Source organism: Nomascus leucogenys, chromosome 2 (assembly GCF_006542625.1).
Source record: "Nomascus leucogenys isolate Asia chromosome 2, Asia_NLE_v1, whole genome shotgun sequence".
Taxonomy (NCBI): Eukaryota; Metazoa; Chordata; class Mammalia; order Primates; family Hylobatidae; genus Nomascus; species Nomascus leucogenys.
In genome coordinates, this window is record NC_044382.1 from 46,709,370 (window position 1) to 46,728,794 (window position 19,425).

Consider the following 19,425-nt stretch of genomic DNA (forward strand, 5'->3'; position numbering starts at 1 on the left):
TGAAGTCAGGAGTTCGACAACAGCCTGGCCAACATGGCAAAACCCTGTCTCTACTAAAAATACAAAAATTAGCCGGGCTTCGTGGTTCATGCCTGTAGTCCCAGCTACTCAGGAGGCTGAGGCAGGAGAATCACTTGAACCCAGGAGGTGGAGATTGCAGTGAGCTTAGATCACACCACTGCACTCCAGCCTGGGCGACAGAGTGAGACTCCAACTCAAAAAAAACCAAACACACACACACACACACACATATATTTTTTGAGATGGAGTCTCGATCCGTTGCCCAGGCTGGAGTGCCGTGATGCGATCTTGACTCACTGCAACCTCCGCCTTCTGGGTTCAAGCAATTCTCTGCCTCAGCCTCCTGAATAGCTGGGATTACAGGTGCTCGCCACCATGCCTGGCTAATTTTTTTTTATTTTTAGTAGAGACAGGGTTTCACCATCTTGGCCAGGCTAGTCTTGAATTCCTGGCCTTGTGATCCACCTGCCTCAGCCTCCCAAAGTGTTGGGATTATAGGCATGAGCCACTGCGCCCAGCCTAGGAATGTATCTTAAGCACAGAGTCATGGATGCACAAAGGCTTAAGGAGAAACACCTGAAACGAACAAACATAGAGAACTGGACTGTCTACACAATGGAGATGTAAATAAACAAGTGACAATGAATGACATGGAAAATGAAATGAAAATGCAAAATGAAAATAATGTTCATTTTCACAAAAACAGTATGGGACTAGTGCACCCTGTAAGGCACTACACTGCTTTTATGAAAATGAACAGAGGGAGCACAGTGAAGCCTCTTAGAATGGTCTGGCACATTACAGATGCACAAGAAATGTGAGCTGCTAGTGTTGTCAGCATGGCCATCCTCATCATCAGGGAGCATGAAGGGGCTCCTACGGGCCCCTCTGAGCACCAACCTTGGGTTCCTGGAGTTCTGGAATTGTGAACAGAATGGACTGGTTAAATGTGAGCTGGGCCAGGCTGTTGTTCATGATGGAAACTGTTCTTTTCACAACCTGCCCTGGTAGGACAGCTCCCAACTTCACAATCCTGTTGGCTGGATCTAGGACTAAAATCTGTGGGACAAGAAAGAGTAGGAAGAAGAGTTCATTAGTTAAAGAGAAAAATAAACATTATATGTCTACTCTGGTGAGGCAAGGGTGGTTCCTTCTCTTTCTGTGCCCTAACTTCTTCATATTGGGTGGGCATTTGCCTACTCAATAAGCATTTAAGTGCCTCAAGTGCCCACTGAACTACTCATCACATAATTATACAACTACAACTGGGTTAAAATATACGTAGGAAAATCTCAGGGCACCTGGAGAGCATATTACAGGAGGCTGAAACTAGGCTAGGGGGCTCAGGGGGCCTTTCCGAATATGGCATGTATACATCGAGAGATAAAGAAAGGTATGAGCTAGTCAGTTTGAGCCAGAGTGAGTGTGGAATTGGGGAACAACCTAAGGCAGGGAGACAACCTGTGGCCAGGCCCTGAGCCAGAGGGAGTGGCCCAGTCAAGGCCTGAGGCTGGGAGCTAGGACCCGAGAAGATGACTTTAGAGAGGTGGCCAGGTCTTGCAAGGCCTTGTAGGCCATTGCTGAGTGAGAAGTGGGAGACTGGGCTTCATTCTGGGAGCAATGGGAAGTCAGTGAAGTATGGAGTGTTTGTGAGAGAGCTCTGGCTTCTTTATGGAGAATGGGCTTGAAGAGGGCAAGAAAGAAAGCACGATGGAGAGATGATGGTGGTTGGATTGGAACAGTGGCAGTAGAGGCAGAGAAAAGTAGTTATGCTTCCAAGTCCTCAGGTAAGACACTGATTAAAATGGTGCCTGGGTCAGGCCAAGGCCAGGCTGAGACTGCCCTCCAGAATGGCACTGACCCACAATGGGCAGCACCCACTGGTCACTGTTGTGGTCAGTCACTACATTGCACCCCTCCATCCAACTATCTTTAAACCCAGCCCACATGTTTCCATTTTGTCTAAAAAGTCAAGAGAGTCTGTCCCACTAGTCATGAGCTCTTGGATGTCTGAGAACATGTGTAAGTCACTTCTGCATCTTCCCAAAGTATCCATTATACAATGGGTGCTAAATGAACAAGTGATAGACCAATAGGAAAATGAATGAATCAATGGCATCAGAAGAGACCTTCTCTCTAGCTTGGGTCCAGACACATTAGTTGGCAATGTCCCGTTGCTCCTATGGCTTGATGGGAAGGCTGCCAGGAATACACTCTTCCCCTGGTGGCCAAAATATGCTATGCATTCTTGAAAGTCTTGGAAGGATTTCAATCTTCCAAAACCTTCTATTAAAATACAGATAATCCCACCAGACAAGCACCTTACATGTTTACTAGACATGAGAAGGAAACGAATGAGCAGCAGAATATGACCATTCCCTTTCTATCCAGAGTGCCTGGGTAAAAGGAATGCCTTGAACCAAATATCATCCAGGGATCTGTGGCTGGCTGGAGAATGCTAATCAATGGGGTGTTAAGGAAAGATGTTCCATCACTGAAACACGTGTCTGTGTACATTGCTTAAAAATGTTAAAAAAAGAGTTATCTATTAAACCTGAAAACAAACATGCCCTGATGCAGGAGGAAAAGGATATACTTGGGGAGCTGAGTCTGAAAGTCTCAAATTTCTCCAAGAAAAAGAATATTTCTCTAGTGTCTGTGATTACCTGCATCCTTTGATACAGTAAAGTTTGGTATTGAATAAGATCTATGATTCAGTGAGTCTGATCTGGCAATTTGCCTCTTTGTGTTATTAGGAACATCATCTCAGTGGGACTGGCTGACCTACAATAGAGCAGCCTGGGGCAGAGAAACAGAGGGGCTGGAAGGGTGAAAGGGTTCTGGGGGGCAAAGAAGGATGAGAAGGGTAGAAAGGAGGGTGCCACGCCTGAAGGCCTCCCGACTGTCTGTTACCTTCATTTCAGTACCCTTCCCTTTGATTTCGACTGTTTGTTGTGAGAGCCCATTGATTTCAAACGGAATGAGTTCTTGATAGTTGATACTTTCTCGAGGATAAAAAGTTATTGGAATCTCCAGTGTGTTTCCTGGCTTTACCACATCAACACGGCAGTTCACCTCGAGGTGAGTGGTGTTGGTGTACAGACAATCTATGCTGCAGAAAATCAAGAGGAAGAGGCGTAAGCTCCAAGAAATCTGACCCAGAGGGGCAGATGCTGTCTCCTTGTCTCTTTGGGCTGGACACTGATGGGTTTCCGGCCCTGTTGTCCTAGAATCATAGAAGTCATTTAAGAGCTGGAAGGGAGCTCAGCAATGACCCAGCCCATGCTCTCTTAGGCACAACCAAGTTGCTCCAAGTCACATCCTGAGATCTTGGCTGAACTGGGTTTCAAACTCAAGGCTCATCACCCTTTGCCCAATATTCTTCACTCTACTGATTTTCTATTTCTTTCTTTCTTTTCTTTTTGGAGACAGAGTCTCACTCTGTCACCCAGGCTGGAGTGCAGTGGCATGATCTCAACTCACTGCAACCTCCACCACCCAGGTTCAAGTGATTCTCTTGCCTCAGCCTCCTGAGTAGCTGGGATTATAGGTGCGTGCCACTGTGCCCAACTAATTTTTTTATTTTTAGTAGATGCGGGGTTTCACCATGTTGGCCAGGCTGGTCTGGAACCTCTGACCTCAGGTGATCCACCCGCCTCGGCCTCCCAAAGTGCTGAGATTACAGGCCACTGCGCCCAGCCTGATTCTCGATTTCTTGATAATGCATCTCATGGTTTTCTACATGAGGGTTTTGTACCCTCTCATAAGAAGGAAGTGCTTCCATAAGTAATTAGGTAACAAAGCACAGTATTAAGGAGTGTATGTTCTAGAGTCAGGCAGAGAGGAGTCTGGATCCAGGCTCTATCGCTAATTACCCAAATGATCTCTGAAGAGTTATGTGGCCCACTTGGGTCTCCGTTTTCTTATCTGTAAAATGAGGGTAATGATAACTATTTCTTAGGGCTGTTGTGAGGATTAAATGAGATTAAGTGACTGAAACAGTCATTAAATAGGGCATAGAGGAAATATTCCATAAAGTGAGCTATTATTATTATGACTAATTGTCCAACAGAAGGGATCTTAAAAGATCTTGTCCACCCTACTCCACATGTGGGTAGGAAGGCACCTAGGCCTCTTCATTACAGCCTCTCCTTGTCTGCCTTACAGTCCGTAGAGAAGGAGTCTAGCTAGGCCAACATATAGAGCTCAATGCCTTAAGCAAAGTAAGACTGAGATTACATTAAATCATGCAAGAAGTATAGATAGATAAGATTTAAAATTAGTATTTAAAATTACACGACACACTTACAATTTAATATTCAGGGTACTAATAATAATCATAACAGCAGCAGCAGCTAACAATAACTGGGCATTTCTTATGTTCCAGGCAGTGTTCTAAGCACTGTTCCTAGGTGAACTAATTTAATTATCCTAATAGTCTTATATAGACAGTATTATTATGACTACCATTTCAGGCAAGGAGACAGAGGCATAGAGAGTTTTAAAAATTTGCCCAAGGTCACACAAGTAGGGAAGAGTTGAAATTTGAACTTAGATCTGTGCTAGCCAATATGGTGGCCACTAGACACATGTGGTTATTAAAATTAAAATTAACATTAATTAAAATAAAATAAAAAATCAGTTCTTTAGTTTCGCTAGCCACATTTTAAGTGCTCTGAAGCCACATTCATCTATAGGCCACCATACTGGACAATGCAAAAATACAACATTTTCATCATGATGGAAAGTTCTCTAACGTACTGATAGATAGCTTTGAGTAAACACAGGTCTTTGGGCCAGCCCTTGGAGATTCTATCTCATTAGGTCTTGAATGGGGCTCAGAACCTTGGACTAGAACATCCCACACAGGGATGGTGCCGAGAGGCTGGATTTGAATCAGAAAGCTTAGGCTCAGTACAGGTCTGCTATTTACTGCAAGGCCACTGACCTGAGAAATTTACCTTTTAACTCTTCAAACCTCAGTTTCCAAGTCTATTGCATGAGAAGATAAATGGAAGTCATAAAACCTCTCATTAGGTCATTTGGCATTGCTCTACATACTTCACAAAGAAGATTTTCAGCAGGGTAGCTCATGGCTATCCAAGTATTAGTGTTAGTTATGGGGACAGGGACCCAGGATTCATACCCACTTTTGTTTGACTCTTTCCCATAATCATTTTTTTTTTTTTGTCTTGGCAGGGCTTCACCTGTGTGAAGTCTGTAGGACCCACAAGCAGCTGCAGAATCATCTGGAGGCTCTGGGAAGCCTGCTTACCTCATAGGTGTTTCTTCCTTGTTGGTAATTACCAGGGTTTGTTTGTATGGGGGCATCCCAGCTTGATAGATAAAGCAGGTCCCAAAGTTGTAGCTGGTGAAGGAGAAATGGATAGCCGGGCTCACAGCACAGCCTGAGATGCTGCACGTAAATGTTGGACCATGGCTGATCTGTGCGGAGGAAACGGCAGGGGGACCATGATTAGGAGAAGTAGGAGGAGAAGGCTCTTAAGTCCTCAGGTGAAGCAGGAAAGCAGTTGGTGCTTTAACAAATACAGATCTCAGGGTGCCATTTCCAGAGATTCTGATTCAGTAGGTTAGAAGTTTGTGTATTGAAGAAAAGTTCCTCTGTAATCAGGCCCTACATTGCCTCTCACTTTGCTCTTGCAGCAATGATTCAGCTTGAAGGCTCAGGGGTATACCAGGCACTGCTAGTTACTACCCAATATCCGCTCCCCATGGCTTCTTTCCTAGCAGGACTCTGATTGGATGCCAATGTGCCTAGGTGCAAATGCTTCATTTTACACCTTCTTTTGAAGTTCATGATGGCCATCAGACATAGTTCCAGTCATTGAGATGTAAACAGAAGAGGACAAGAGGGTGTTCTATCTTGAATAAAGAGGCAAAGCCTTGCTGGGGAAGTTCTTTGCCTTCATACTCTTCCCCTTTCTTTTCACTCTGGAATGCAGACATAGGACGCCAGGTAGAATGGTCATCTTGTGACCAGGAGACGACAAGAAGGAGAACAAGGCTAATATGCCAAGGATGAAAGAGTGGAAAGATGGAAAGAGCACAGGTCATCATCTGGACTCTCAATCACAAGGTAATATGTGACTCATTGGTACATGAAGTTAATTTGCTCTTCACAAACTCCTCATAATGTGGATTTTCACAAATTGATAATTGATTTCAAATAAATTATCTATTGTTCATTCTAAGCATCACTAGAATAAACATTATTAGAATAAACAGTAGAATAAGCATTCATTTTAAACATTATTAGAATAAGTCAGCAGTCATTGGTACAAGCTATCATAAACAACTTTATACATTTAAAAACATTTTCTTATTCAAAGCTTTTATTTTATTTTATTTTTCTTTTCCTTCAACTTTTAAGTTCAGGGGTACATGTGCAGGATATGCAGGTTTGTTACATAGGTAAATGTCCAAGGCTTTTAAAGTGTTTACATTTTGTGTCTGATTCAATGAAAAGGATGTAAATTTATCACCTTCAACTCTTCTGCCAACCAGAGTAGAAAGATCCTGTAACATGTTACGTTTCTGTTTGCTCTAAGAAATGTAAGTTCTGAAAAAGTTCTCAAAAGGAATAGGTCCCTTCTGAAGCCACAAACCGGGCTTTTCTCAGAGAAGATGGCTGCTTAGTTCCAGGCCAAGAAAACAGTGGAGCTTCCTGAACTCTCAATGACCAGTGATGCACCTTGGATTTTTTCATGGCTTGAATGTTTGTCTCCTCCAAAACTCATGCTGAAATTTAATTGCCATTGTGATGGTATTGGGAAGTGGGACCTTTAAGAAGTGATTGGTCATGAGGGCTCGCCCTCATGAATGGACTAATGCCGTCACCGTAGGAGTGGGTTTGCTATGGCAGGAATAAGCTCACTCCTTCTTGCTCTCTCTCTCTGCCTCTCTCTTCCTCCTGCCCCACCCCCGACCTTTCTTCCCCTAACCATTGCCCTTTCATCATGTGATGCCATCTGCCATGTTATGATGCAGCCATAAGGCCCTCACCAGATGCTGGCAACTTGATATTGAACTTCCCAGGGTCCAGAACCGTGAGCCTAAACATTTCTATTCATTATAAATTACCCAGTCTCAGGTATTCTGTTATAGAAGCACAAAACAGATGAAGACAGGTTCCAGTGGTTTTACCCCCATCTTTCTATCAATCACCTTCTTCCTGAGGATTTGATAAAGATGATGTGTTAGGCTGGGCATCCCAAATTTCTTTCCACTGTGGTTGAAGAACATACTTTGCATGATTTCAATCCTTTTAATTTATTGAGGTATGATTTATGGCCTAATATCTGGTCAATCCTGGACAATGTTCCATGTTCACTTGAAAAGAATGTCTATTCTCCTGTTGTTAGATGAGATGTTCTGTATATGTCTGTTAGGCCTAGAGCTTTCATAGTGCTATTCAAGTCTTCTTATTTCCTTGCTGTCCTTCTGTCTAGTTATATCCATTATTTAAAACTAGGTACTGAAATCTCCAACTATGATTGTTGAATTGTTTATTTCTTCCTTCAATTCTGTCAGTTATGTTTCATATATTTTGGGACTCTGTCATTATATGCATGTTTATAATTGCTATGTCTTCTTGATGGAGTGATTCTTTTATCATTATAAAATATCTTTATCTCTAGGAATAATTTTCGATCATTGAAAAATGTCTTTATCTATCTCTAGGAATAGTTTTTGTCTGTAAGTCTATTTTGTTTGACATTAGCATAGGTACCCTAGCTCTTGTTGGTTACTATTTAAATGCTATATCTTTTTCTATACTTTTACTTTAAATCTATTTGTGTCTTTGCATCCAAAGTGAGTCCCTTGTAGATAGCACATAGTTGGATCATGACTTTTCCCATTGTTCTGCTAATTTTTATCTTTCTATTGAAGGGTTTAACTCATTTAAATTTAATATAATTACTGATAAGGTAAAATTTATGTCTTTTTTCTATTTGCTTTCTATGTATCTTATGTCTTTTTAAAAATATTACTAGTCAATTATGTCTTTTTTATTCTTCTATTCCTCCATTACGGCCTTCTTTTGTGTTAAATATTTTCTAGTGTACCATTTAAGTTCCCTTGTCATTTGTTTTACTATATTCTTTTGAGTTGTTGTATTAGTGGTTGCAAGGAAGATTACAATTAACATCTACATTTAAAACAATCTAGTTTGAGTTAATAACAACTTAATTTCAATAATAGGCAAAACTTTGCTCTTATATAGCTCTGTTACTTCCTCTTTCTTTGTGCTATTACCACACAAATTGCATCTTTATATAAGGCCCACTAATACAGATTTATAGTTATTGCTATATGCAGTTGTCTTTTAAATCAGATAGAAAAAGTTACAAATAAAAAAAATTATACTGATTTTATATAATCTATGCAGTTACCTTTACTGGTGCTCTATATTTCTTCATGTGGATTTGAGTTATCCTTTAGTGTCCTTTCATTTCAGTCTGAAGGATTCCCTTTATTATTTCTTGTAGGCCAGTCTGTTAGTGATGAATTCTTTCAGATTTTATTTATCTGAGAGTGTCCTGGTTTATCCTTCATTTTTAAATAGTTCCCCAAAATCAAGAGAATAATGGGAACTATTTAGAAATAGTTTTACTAGATATAAAATTCCTTGCTGATAATATTTTTTCTTTCAGCACATTGAATATGTCATCACACTGTCTTCAGGCCTCCAAAGTTTCTAATGACAAACCAGTCGTTAATCCTTCTGCCTTCCAGATGATCTGTCTTTGTCTTTCAACAGTTTGGTAATGGTGTGTCTAGGTGTGGATTTTTTTGAGTTTATCCTACTCAGAATTCATTGAGCTTTCTGGATATTTAATTGTTTTCATTAAATTTGGGAAGTTTAAGGTGTATTTCTTGAAATATTCTTTCTCTTATTTTCTCTCTTCTCTCCTTCTGAGATTCCCATTACATGTATTTTGCTATGCTTGATAATCTCTTATGGGAATCTGAACTTCTGTTCATTTTTCTTCTTCTTTTTTCTTTTTGTTCTTCATATTGGATAATCTTAATTGCTCCATCTTCAAGTTTGCTGATTTTTTCTTTTTCTTTTCAACAATTTTATCCCATCGGCCACAGCTGATTTTCTTTTACCATAACAAATCTGCTATTGAGCTCATTGTGAATTTTTTCATTTCAGCTTATGTTTTTCAACTCCAAAATGTATATTTTTATAATTTCTATATCTTTATTGATATTCTCTATTTGGTGAGACATTGTTCTCATACTTTGCTTTAGTTATATAGACATGGTGTCCTATAGTTCTTTGAACATATTTTAAATAGGTGATTTCAACTATTTGTCTATTAAGTCCAACATCTGGGCTCTCTCAGAGACAATTTCTATTGATTGCTTTTTTCCCTGTATATGAGTTATATTTTCTTGTTTCTTTTCATGGCTCATATTTTTTTAGTTGGAAACTGGAGATTTAAAATAATAAATGTGGCAACTCTGAAAATCAGATCATCCCTACCCCAGGGTTGGTTACTGTTGCTACTTTTAGTTTGTTTAGTAACTTTTTCAGTAAAGTCTATATTCTTATTTATGCATGGCCAATAAAGTTTCTGCTCAGTTAGTTTAGTGGTCAGCTTATGATTGAACAGAGATTTCCTTAAATGCCTGGAACCAGTAAGTCTCCCAGCTTTTGCTGAGGGGCTCTGTGTGTATGGCAGGACATGCCTTTGACACTCAGGCAGGCAGTTGCCAATTCTGCTTTATCTTTCCCAGGACCCAAAGATTAGTCAGAGGTAAGAGCTTAGGGCCTTCTCAGATCTTTCCTGAGCAGTAACAGAGCCTGGAGGTACACACATCTTACACATGCATGGCTGTCTAGATTCCAGGGAATATGCTGAAGCTTTTCAGAGCCCCCCATGAATATCTTCTTCCCAGCCTCTCCTTTTAAACTTTTAAATGAACTTCTTGTTTGCCCCTAAGGTCAATGCTCCCTCAGTCAGCTGCAGTGTTAAACAATTACAAATGATTGTTTTTGAGCAAGCCTGGAGTCAGGTCAAATAAAAGCTATCCCAGTGAGGGGTGTTTCCATTGAACTTCTAGACAGGTCAAATAGTGACAATTCTTTTAGAATGGGGGCTTTTGGGGAGTTCTAATCTGTTCTACCTTCTCCAGGGTCTGATTGATTGCTGACTTTCACTTTGATTGCTGAATTGTTGGTTTTCAAGGCTGGGATGAGGGAGGAGGGAGAGAATAGGGCAAATCAAAATCCACAAAGCTCACTGTCCTTATGGGTATTCAGCCACTTTTCTTGAATAAATACTCCTAGAATTGTTGCAAGCCTATCATTAATTTTCAGAGTTCTGAAAAAGTTGATTTCGAAAATTTTTTCCAGTGGTCTCATTGTTATTGAAGAGCAGCGTTTTGGATGTCCTTCTCTGCCATTCCTGCTGACATCACCATCCTTTTTTTTTTTTCATTCAATAATTCATCTTAGAAAACATTGTATACATATTCTTTCCCCGCCCCATCTATCACTTTTATTTATTTTAATGGGTGAATGTATTGCAATATAACTGCTTTTCAATCCACACTTACTCCCCAGGCACCTAACCATTGTTGAAGGCTTTGTACTAGACCTTGTGAGGCTGTGTCCAACACAGCTACCCTCTAGGAGCTTCTGGACACGTGGAGAAGACAAAGAACACACAGGAGAATTAACCTGCTAAGGCAGCACGCTGAGAGTACTTTTGGAGTTTGGACAATGTTAAATGGACTCACCTTGATTCTGAGTTCCAGGTCTGTCAAGACACACTTCTTTAATGGTTGAAAAGACAGGGTGGCATGTACACTCTGCCCTACATCCACAGTGCTGTCGATGGGTGAAAATTCCAAGTACTGCAGCAAGGCTTTGGAGCCACACAGCTGTGCCTGGAAGCTGAAGGTGAACTTTCCAGTGTTGATAAAGTTGAATTCACACTGGACACATTCATTTAACTCCACCTAGGAGACAGAGAGCAGAGCAGTGAATGCAAACCATAGTTCCCTTGTCTGGGGTCAGCATTTGTAACATGTTGATGAAAAATATCCTTTGGGAAATAAAGATGGCAGATGATTTGGTGATTTGACTATCTTTAGCTTAACGGAGTCAGATATTCCAGCAAGAGCTACTAAGTGTTGGGGTTCTTTCAATATCTCATAGAGCAAAGTGGCAATTTAGTTCTTAGACCTTTGTTGGTAGTCAAATATCCTTCCTGTATGTTTAACACAAGCACCCTTTCTTCTCCCTACCATCTCTCCACCCCCCTGAAAATAAAATAAGAAAAGCATTCACATCATATCTACGTACATTCTGGGGATAGAGCTGCTCTTGGAGTGTTTCTGTTTTCCTGGTCTCTCCGGCATTTGAAGCGAAAGATTCAGCTCATATTCATTTTTACTACTTTCCCCAGTCAGAATGGAAGCTGAGATAGATAGCAAGGTCTTTTTACACCTTTACCTCATAGAAGTTGACGATGTTAGTCTGGTTGGGAGTCAACAGAGTGATGGAGCCTGTCCTGTCCTTGCACTTGATCTCTGCACTCACAGTGTAGCCCTCGGCCTTGACATTTAATGTCACAGGGTGGATTTTCTTTTCCACATTGCAGATCAAATTAAAGTTCACTTCTCCTTCCTGCTTTGGTGTGAAGAAAATATCAATTGGGAACCTGGTTGGGGAACAAAACACCAGATTACTTGACTAAGCCAACTTGTCAAAACCTTAAAAAATATGAGCCTACTGAATTAGCAGATTCATTATGAGGAAAAGGAAGCATAACTCCAAATTATGATGTGATTTTAAGATTTGTGGCTATAGTAACCAAAACAGTGTGGTACTGGCATAAAAACAGACACACAGACTAATGGAAAAAGATAGAGATCCCAGAAATAAAGCCACATACCTACAATCATCTGATCTTTGAAAAAGTCAGCAAAAATAAGCAATGAGGAAAGGATTCCCTATTCAATAAATGATGCTGGGATAGCTGGCTAGCCATAAGCAGAAGAATAAAATAGGACCCTTACTTTTCACCATATACAAATATTAACTCAAGATGGATCAAAGATTTAAATGTAAGACCTCAAACTATAAGAAAACTGGAAGAAAACCTAGGAAACACCATTGTAGACATCAGCCTTGGGAAAGAATTTATGACTGAGTCTTCAAAAGCACTTGCAATAAAAACAAAAATTGACAAGTGGGACCCAATTAATCCTGCAAAAAAAAAAAAAAAAAAAAAGAGAAGGGAAAAAAGCTTCTGCATAGCAAAAGACACTATAAACAGAGAAAAAATGCAACCTACAGAATGGGAGGAATTATTCAGAAACTATGCATCTGACACAGGTCTAATATCCAGAATATCTAAAGAACTTAAACAATTGAACAAGCAAAAAACAAGTAACCCCATTAAAAAATGGGCAAAAGACATGAATAGACACTTCTCAAAAGGAAACAGAAAAGTGGCCAACAAACATATAAAGAAATGCTTCACATTACTAATCATCAGAGAAATGCAAGTCAAAACCACAATGAGATAACATCTCATACAAGTCACAATGGCTATGATTAAGAAGTAGAAAACAACAGATCCTGGCGAGCCTGCAGAGAAAAGGGAACACTTATACACTATTGGTGGGAATGTAAACTCGTTCTGCCACTGTGGAAAGCAGTTTGGAGATTTCTCTAAGAACTTGGAACTATCATTCAACACAGCAATCTCATTACAAAAAACAAAGCAATCTTATAAAAAAACAAAACAAAACAAGACCAAAAAACCCAAAGTCATTCTACCAAAAAGACAACATGCACTCTCATGTTCATTGCAGCACTATTCACAATAGCAAAGACATGGAATCAATCTAGGTGCCCATCAACTGTATACTGGATAAAGAAAGTATGGTACATAAACACCGTAGAATACTACACAGCCACAAAGAGAATGAGGTAATTCTTTGCTGCAACATGGATGCAGCTGGAGTCAATTATCCTAAGCAAATTAATGCAGAAACAGAAAATGAAATACCTCATGTTCTTATTTATAAGTTGGAGCTAAACATCAGGTACACATGGACGTAAAGATGGCAACAATAGAAGCTGGGGATTACTAGGGGGAGGGGAGGAAGGGAGGCAAGAGTTGAAAAACTAACAATTGGGTACTAAGCTCAGTACCTGGGTGATGGGACCATGTGTACCCCAAACCTATACAGTAAATCCAGTAGCAAACCTGCATGCATATCCCTTGAAACTAAAATAAAAGTTGAAAAAAACCCACAAAACTTTGACCTAAGTCTCATACCTTATAAATTAATAAAAAAGGGGTTACAGACTGAAAAGTAAAGCTATATAACTTATGGAAAAAATAATGGAAGGACATTTTCTGAATCTAGGGCTATTCAGAGATACAGAACAGACACTAAAAGGACAGCCCATAAAAGGACAAATAGATAATTTGGACTTCATCAAGAATAAAAGGTTTTGCTCTGTGAATGACCTTGTTAAGAAGAGGAAAAGACAAGCTACAGATTGGGAGAAAATATTTGCAGACCATGTATCCACCAAAGGAGCACTGACTAAACATGTAAAGAACTCTCAAAAATCAACAATAAAAAACAAACAGGCTGAGCAGGAAACTGGCAAGAGATATGAAGAGACATTTCACTGAGGAGGTTCTATAGAAGGAAAATAAGCACATATGTGTTGTATGAAAGGAGAGAAGGTTAGCACTTCCCTTGACAATGATGGAAGAGGCCCTCAGGCCTGACAACACACATATGGAAAATAAGTACATGTAAAGATGTCCTACATTGTTAGTCATTACGAAAATGCTAATTAAAACTACAATGCGATATCACTACACATCTATCAAGAAAGCTAAAATAAAAAATTGTTGCCGGTTGCAGTGGCTCATTCCTGTAATCCCAGCACTTTGGGAAGCCAAGGCGGGTGTATCACTTGAGGTCACGAGCTTGAGACCAGTCTGGCCAACATGGCGAAACCCTGTCTCTACTAAAAAAACAAAAAAAAAATTAGCCGGGCATGGTGGTGCATGCCTGTAGCCCTAGCTACTCGGGAGGCTGTGGCAAGAGAATTGCTTGAACCTGTGAGGTGGGGGTTGCAGTGAGCCAAGATCACACCACTGCACTCCAGCCTGGGCAACAGAGTGAGACTCTGTCTAAAAATAATAGTAAAAAAATTGTGACACCACCAAATTTTGGTGATGTTGTGGAGATTCTGGAACATTCAGAGATAACCGGTGGAATGTAAAATGGTTCAGCCAGTCTGGAAAGCATTTTAGCAGTTTTTTCTTTTCTTTTTTTTTTCTGGAAACATGCCATTATCATATGTCCATTAATTGCACTCTTGCTCATTGTCCCCAGTGACATGAAGACACATAAAAATCTGTACATGAAAGCTTATAGCAGCTTTATTCATAACAGCCCAAACTGGGAACAATCCAGATGTCCTCCAGTGGGTGAATAGTTCAACTAACTGTGGTGCATCCCTACTATGGAATGGTAGCCAGTCATAAGAAGGAAGAAACTCTCAAAACTACCTCGATGTATGTCCAGAGAATTGAGTGAAAAAAGCCAAGCACAAAAGGAATGTATGTGTCTGTGAATACAACATTCCTGAAATGACAAAATGATAGACACAGAGGAAAGTATTGGATTCCAGACGGTGAGGAGGTATTGCTTGGGGGAAGGGAAAAGGGTGTGGCAACAAAAGGGTCACATGAGGAATCCTGCGGCGAGGGATCTGCTCTGTGTCTTGACTCTGTCAATGTCAATACCAGGTTGTGACATTTTACTGAAGCTTTGCAAGATGTCACCCTTGGGAGAAATTTGGCAAACAGTACAGAGATATCTTTGTATTATTTCTTCTTTCTTTTTTTTTTTTTTTTGAGACAAAGTCTTGCTCTGGTGTGCAGTGAGGTAATCTTGGCTCACTGCGACCTCTGCCTCCCGGGTTCAAGCGATTCTCCTGCTTCAGCCTCCCAAGTAGCTGGGATTACAGGAATGTGCCACCATGCCCAGCTAATATTTGTAGTTTTAGTAGAGATGGGGTTTCACCATGTTGGCCAGGCTGGTCTCGAACTCCTGACCTCAGGTGATCCACCCGCCTTGGCCTCCCAAAGTGCTGGGATTACAGGTGTAAGCCACCGCACTCAGCAGTCTATTATTTCTTACAACTACATGTGCATTTACAATTATTTCAAATTTTTAAATTTTATTATTATTTTTTGAGACAGAGTCTCACTCCATTGCCCAAGCTGGAGTGCAGTGGTGCAATCTCAGCTCATTGCAACTTCCGCCTCCTGGGTTCAAGTGATTCTCATGCCTCAGCCTCCCAAGTAGCTGGGATTACAGGTGTATGCCACCACACCCGGCTAATTATTGTATTTATTTATTAATTTTTTTTGAAAGGGAGTTTTGCTCTTGTCACCCTGGCCAGAGTGTAGTGGTGCGATCTCAGCTCATTACAACCTACGCCTCCCGAGTTCAAGTGATTCTTCTGCCTCAGTCTCTCGAGTAGCTGGGATTACAGGCGCCCACCAATACGCCTGGCTAATTTTGGTATTTTTAGTAGAGATGGGGTTTCACCATGTTGGCCAGGCTGGTCTGAACTCCTGACCTTAAATGATCTGCCTGCCTTGGCCTTAATTATTGTATTTTTAATAGAGATGGGGTTTTGCCATGTTGGCCAGGCTGGTCTCAAACTCCTGACCTCAAGTGTTTCGCCTGCCTCGGCCTCCCAAAGTGCTGGGATTATAGGCATGAGCCACCATGCCTGGCCTGAAAATTAAAAGTTTAATTGAAAAAGAGATTTGCCAGGCAAGCCTGAACATTGCACTGTGGATTCACATATACAGTGAATATAGCAAGGAAAAGAATACAAAGAGAAAATATGGAGATAAAAGGCTTAGAATTCTCAATGCTCCATATTCATCAGGAAAACAGATATCAGGGAGTAAGTAGGATGGAGATGGAATTGTTATGATCTAATCTTAGAGTTGAAAGCAATTATATAAATGGGGCACTGTAAGCACTGGCAGGCTTGGGGACCTGGGCATGTCAAGAGGATGAAAACAAAGTAAGACCTTCATTTTTGTTTACCTGGACAGTGGTGGGATCCAGCCTTCCATGGGACATACAAGTAGGCTGTTGCTGAAACCTTCAGAATAGCGGGAGTTGTCCTGGAAGGAAAAATCAAACCCCTGCTCCTCCTTGTTGATGATCTGCACAGTCTCCCTGGCTTCTCTGCCTGAGGAGGAAACACCAGCCCTCAGTGGTGGCCTCCTGACTGCCTGCTGGAGTCTCTCCGCAGACACTGCTTCACAGGCAAGACGTTTAGAAGACATTCCCCAACCTCTTCCGCCTTTGTCTACCTCTCTTCTTTCCTTTTCCTCTACAAGTCACCTTCCTCCTTTCGGGGATTCCATGTCTTTCTTCATCAGTTGCCTGCTTCTGCTGAGTGGCTCCTCTGCCCTGGCCACAGCTCTCCTGGGATTCTGGTGACACTGTTTTCTTCCCTTGCTTCTTTAGACCCAAGAATTGTAATGCCTTCCTGAATTTGTTAATGGGGGCCTCACTCTCCTTGGATGACCCCCTTAACTGCCCATGTATCTGTAAATAATCCTTGCATCGAATTCTTTGAAAATAGACCTTTGGTATTGGCATGAGTTTCCTGCCCAGGGCTCTGACTAATACATTCTCTCTCACTTTCATCTTTTGCTTTCCTCTTGGCTATTAGACCATTTATTTTCCCACATAAACTTTAGAATCATTTTATCCAATTCTCTCCCCTTCTAATTCTTTTGGGATTTGGTTGACAGATTTAGCAAATAATTTTTTGGTATAAATATGTCCCGTGCAATATTTGGACATATTCAAAATTATTAATTGCTATTTGAAATTAAAATTTATGCATCCTATATTTTATCTGGCAACCCTAGTTGGGATTCTAATTGAAACTTGATTAAATTTGCATTTAATTTTAGGAGAACTAACAAATGATCAGATCTTGTTTGGGGGGATTTTAATCAGATTTGATAGTTTTCTTCATGTAGGTCTTTTCTTGTGTGTGTCTTGTTACATTTATCCTTAGCTATTTTACAGATTTTGCCAGTACTAAGTGGATGTTTTCTTTGGTTTTCTGTTTCTAGGTGCTAGTGCTAAAAAAGAAGACATTATTTTTGCATATTTGTCTTGCATCTGCTCACCTTACCAAATTATTCTGTTGAGTCTAGTAGTTTGTTTTGCTTTTTCTCTAGAGTCTCTTGTGGTTTTATGTGTATAAAATCATCAGTAAAGGCAAAACAAGATGATTTTATCCCCTTTTTTCCCAATGTTTATGCAAATTATTTAATTTTCTTGTTTTATCATATTTGCTAAAGTCTCTAAGCAAGTGTTCAATAATAATGGTGATAATGAACACCCTTACCTAATTCCTCATTTTAATTGAAGCAGTTTTAGTCGTTTATTATAGGATCATATCTGCCTCTTGATTTTGGTTAACCTTTTTTTCTATCAATGTCCATTTTGCTATTAGAGTTTTTGTTGGGAATGTCTGCTAAATTTTGGCAATGCCTTTTCAGTGTATATTAATATGATCACATGGTTGTTCTTCTTTAATCTATTGATGTAATGATTATATTGAAACGTACCACTGTTGAATTCCCGGATTAAATTCTGTCTCACTGTTTTTATTCTTATGCTACATTGCTTATTTGTTCAAAATCTTAATGAATGCCATAATTCCCCCTCCCACCTAATTATGTGTATCAGTAAAATATACATCCAGCAGTTAACACTGCTTTCCTTTGGGGTGGAAAGAGAAAGATGAGATAGGATGAATGTGGAGAGATTAAACTTTTTCTTATGCAACACCACATTGGTGGATTTACTATAAAGAATATTATTTTATAAATAAAAATCTAACATATTATTAAAAAATACTCTGGCTTTAGTTGTATTTTATAGACACAGCAGAGATGTCACAACCCATGGGAAAGATACATGGGGTTATAAGGGACATGACAATTACTTCCTTTGTTTCACCTTCCCACTGCCTCCTGGCCTTCCTTATTCTCCCTACCCTGCTGTCCTCTTCTCTAAAGCACTTATTACCATCTGACATGGTGTATAGTTTACTTACGTTTCTTTTGGTAGCCTGTTTCTTATTTCTAGAATGTAAGCATCAGGAAGGTACGGACTTCGGGCTTTATCCATTAGTGTAATCCCAGCCCATAGAAGAGTACTGAGGCCATTCTACAGACTCAGTGATATTTGTTGAACCAAATAAATGCATGAAAGGATGAGAGAGAAATCTGACCACTGCGGCACAGACCAAGAAACATACAGATACCCCCCATAATCTGGGGGCAAATGCAAGAAGGATGGGCCAACTTGAGGCTCTAGAAATAAACAGTCAGCCCATGCCTTAAAGGAATCTGCCAAGTAGGATCTTTAACAAGGCTCCTAAATTTCCTTAAGCTATTAATTGTAGGTTTAGAAGATACTTGGTGGAAATTGGATTGAGCGGTAAATATTTTGTGGCTTTTTAAAAACTGATTAAGACCCTCTGATATGCTTCTGGAAGGGACCAGGAGAGGTTTCTTATGCAAGGCTGCTCCCAGAGCTCTTGATGACCTTGCCCAGATCATGCCAACTCTAAATACATACCATCAGGACAGACTTACCAATGAGGAGAGAGCTGAAGTTGAGGTGTGGCTTGTTCAGAGAGATGAGAGGGTCGGTAGTTTTGCCTACCAGCAGGAAAGGGACTGTGATGTTGTGCTCGGGGATTAGGAAGGTCCATGATGACTCAGTGATGCCCAGATGGAAAGATGTAAACTGGAACACGATCTAAGAAGAAAATTTGTAACAGAGTGGTAAGAGATACTTCTGTATGCTTACTCCACGTGTCCCTGGAGACTTGTCAGCACGAGGGTCATGAGAGTTGATGTTACCAGGTTATTGCTACCTTTCTATAGTCCATGTAAGGGCATGTAGGTGTGGCTGTACCAGAAATGTCAATGTCTATCTGCCCTGCCCACATGTCCTTCTAAGGGAGTCTCCCCCATCTACAGTCACTGCTGGCTAAGCTGTCGTGTTTTGTGCTATGTCTGGATGACATGGCTGTGCCATAGCTGACTGGACCAAAGAGTTGGTACCCATTCCAAGGAAAGACAATCCCCATACTTGTCAATAGCTGGGCACACAGCCAAAGACAATATGATTAGCCGGGCCAGCCAGATTTCTCTCTCAGAAGTTTGGAATTAGAAAATGAGTGGCCAGGCCAGCTGGCAGTGGAGCTGATGGTGAAAGGTACCATGCAGGTGAGCTGGGCCATGGTATGCCATAACCCACTTG

General features: G+C 40.5%; 1 protein-coding gene and 1 pseudogene across 1 annotated transcript in view; one reads left to right on the forward strand and one right to left on the reverse strand.

The window, feature by feature from the left end:
• The window catches only part of HYDIN (HYDIN axonemal central pair apparatus protein), a 442,024-nt gene that overhangs the window by 30,122 nt on the left and 392,477 nt on the right, over positions 1 to 19,425 (reverse strand). Inside the window, exons 71-77 of the mRNA XM_030829570.1 lie at positions 18,753 to 18,918; positions 16,168 to 16,315; positions 11,513 to 11,720; positions 10,795 to 11,016; positions 5,297 to 5,466; positions 2,935 to 3,133; positions 922 to 1,080 (exon numbers count right to left, since the gene is read on the reverse strand). Of these exons, the coding sequence (XP_030685430.1) occupies positions 922 to 1,080; positions 2,935 to 3,133; positions 5,297 to 5,466; positions 10,795 to 11,016; positions 11,513 to 11,720; positions 16,168 to 16,315; positions 18,753 to 18,918 (1,272 nt within the window). The remainder of the gene's footprint in view (positions 1 to 921; positions 1,081 to 2,934; positions 3,134 to 5,296; positions 5,467 to 10,794; positions 11,017 to 11,512; positions 11,721 to 16,167; positions 16,316 to 18,752; positions 18,919 to 19,425) is intronic.
• Positions 13,748 to 13,863, forward strand: LOC115831930 (annotated as a pseudogene).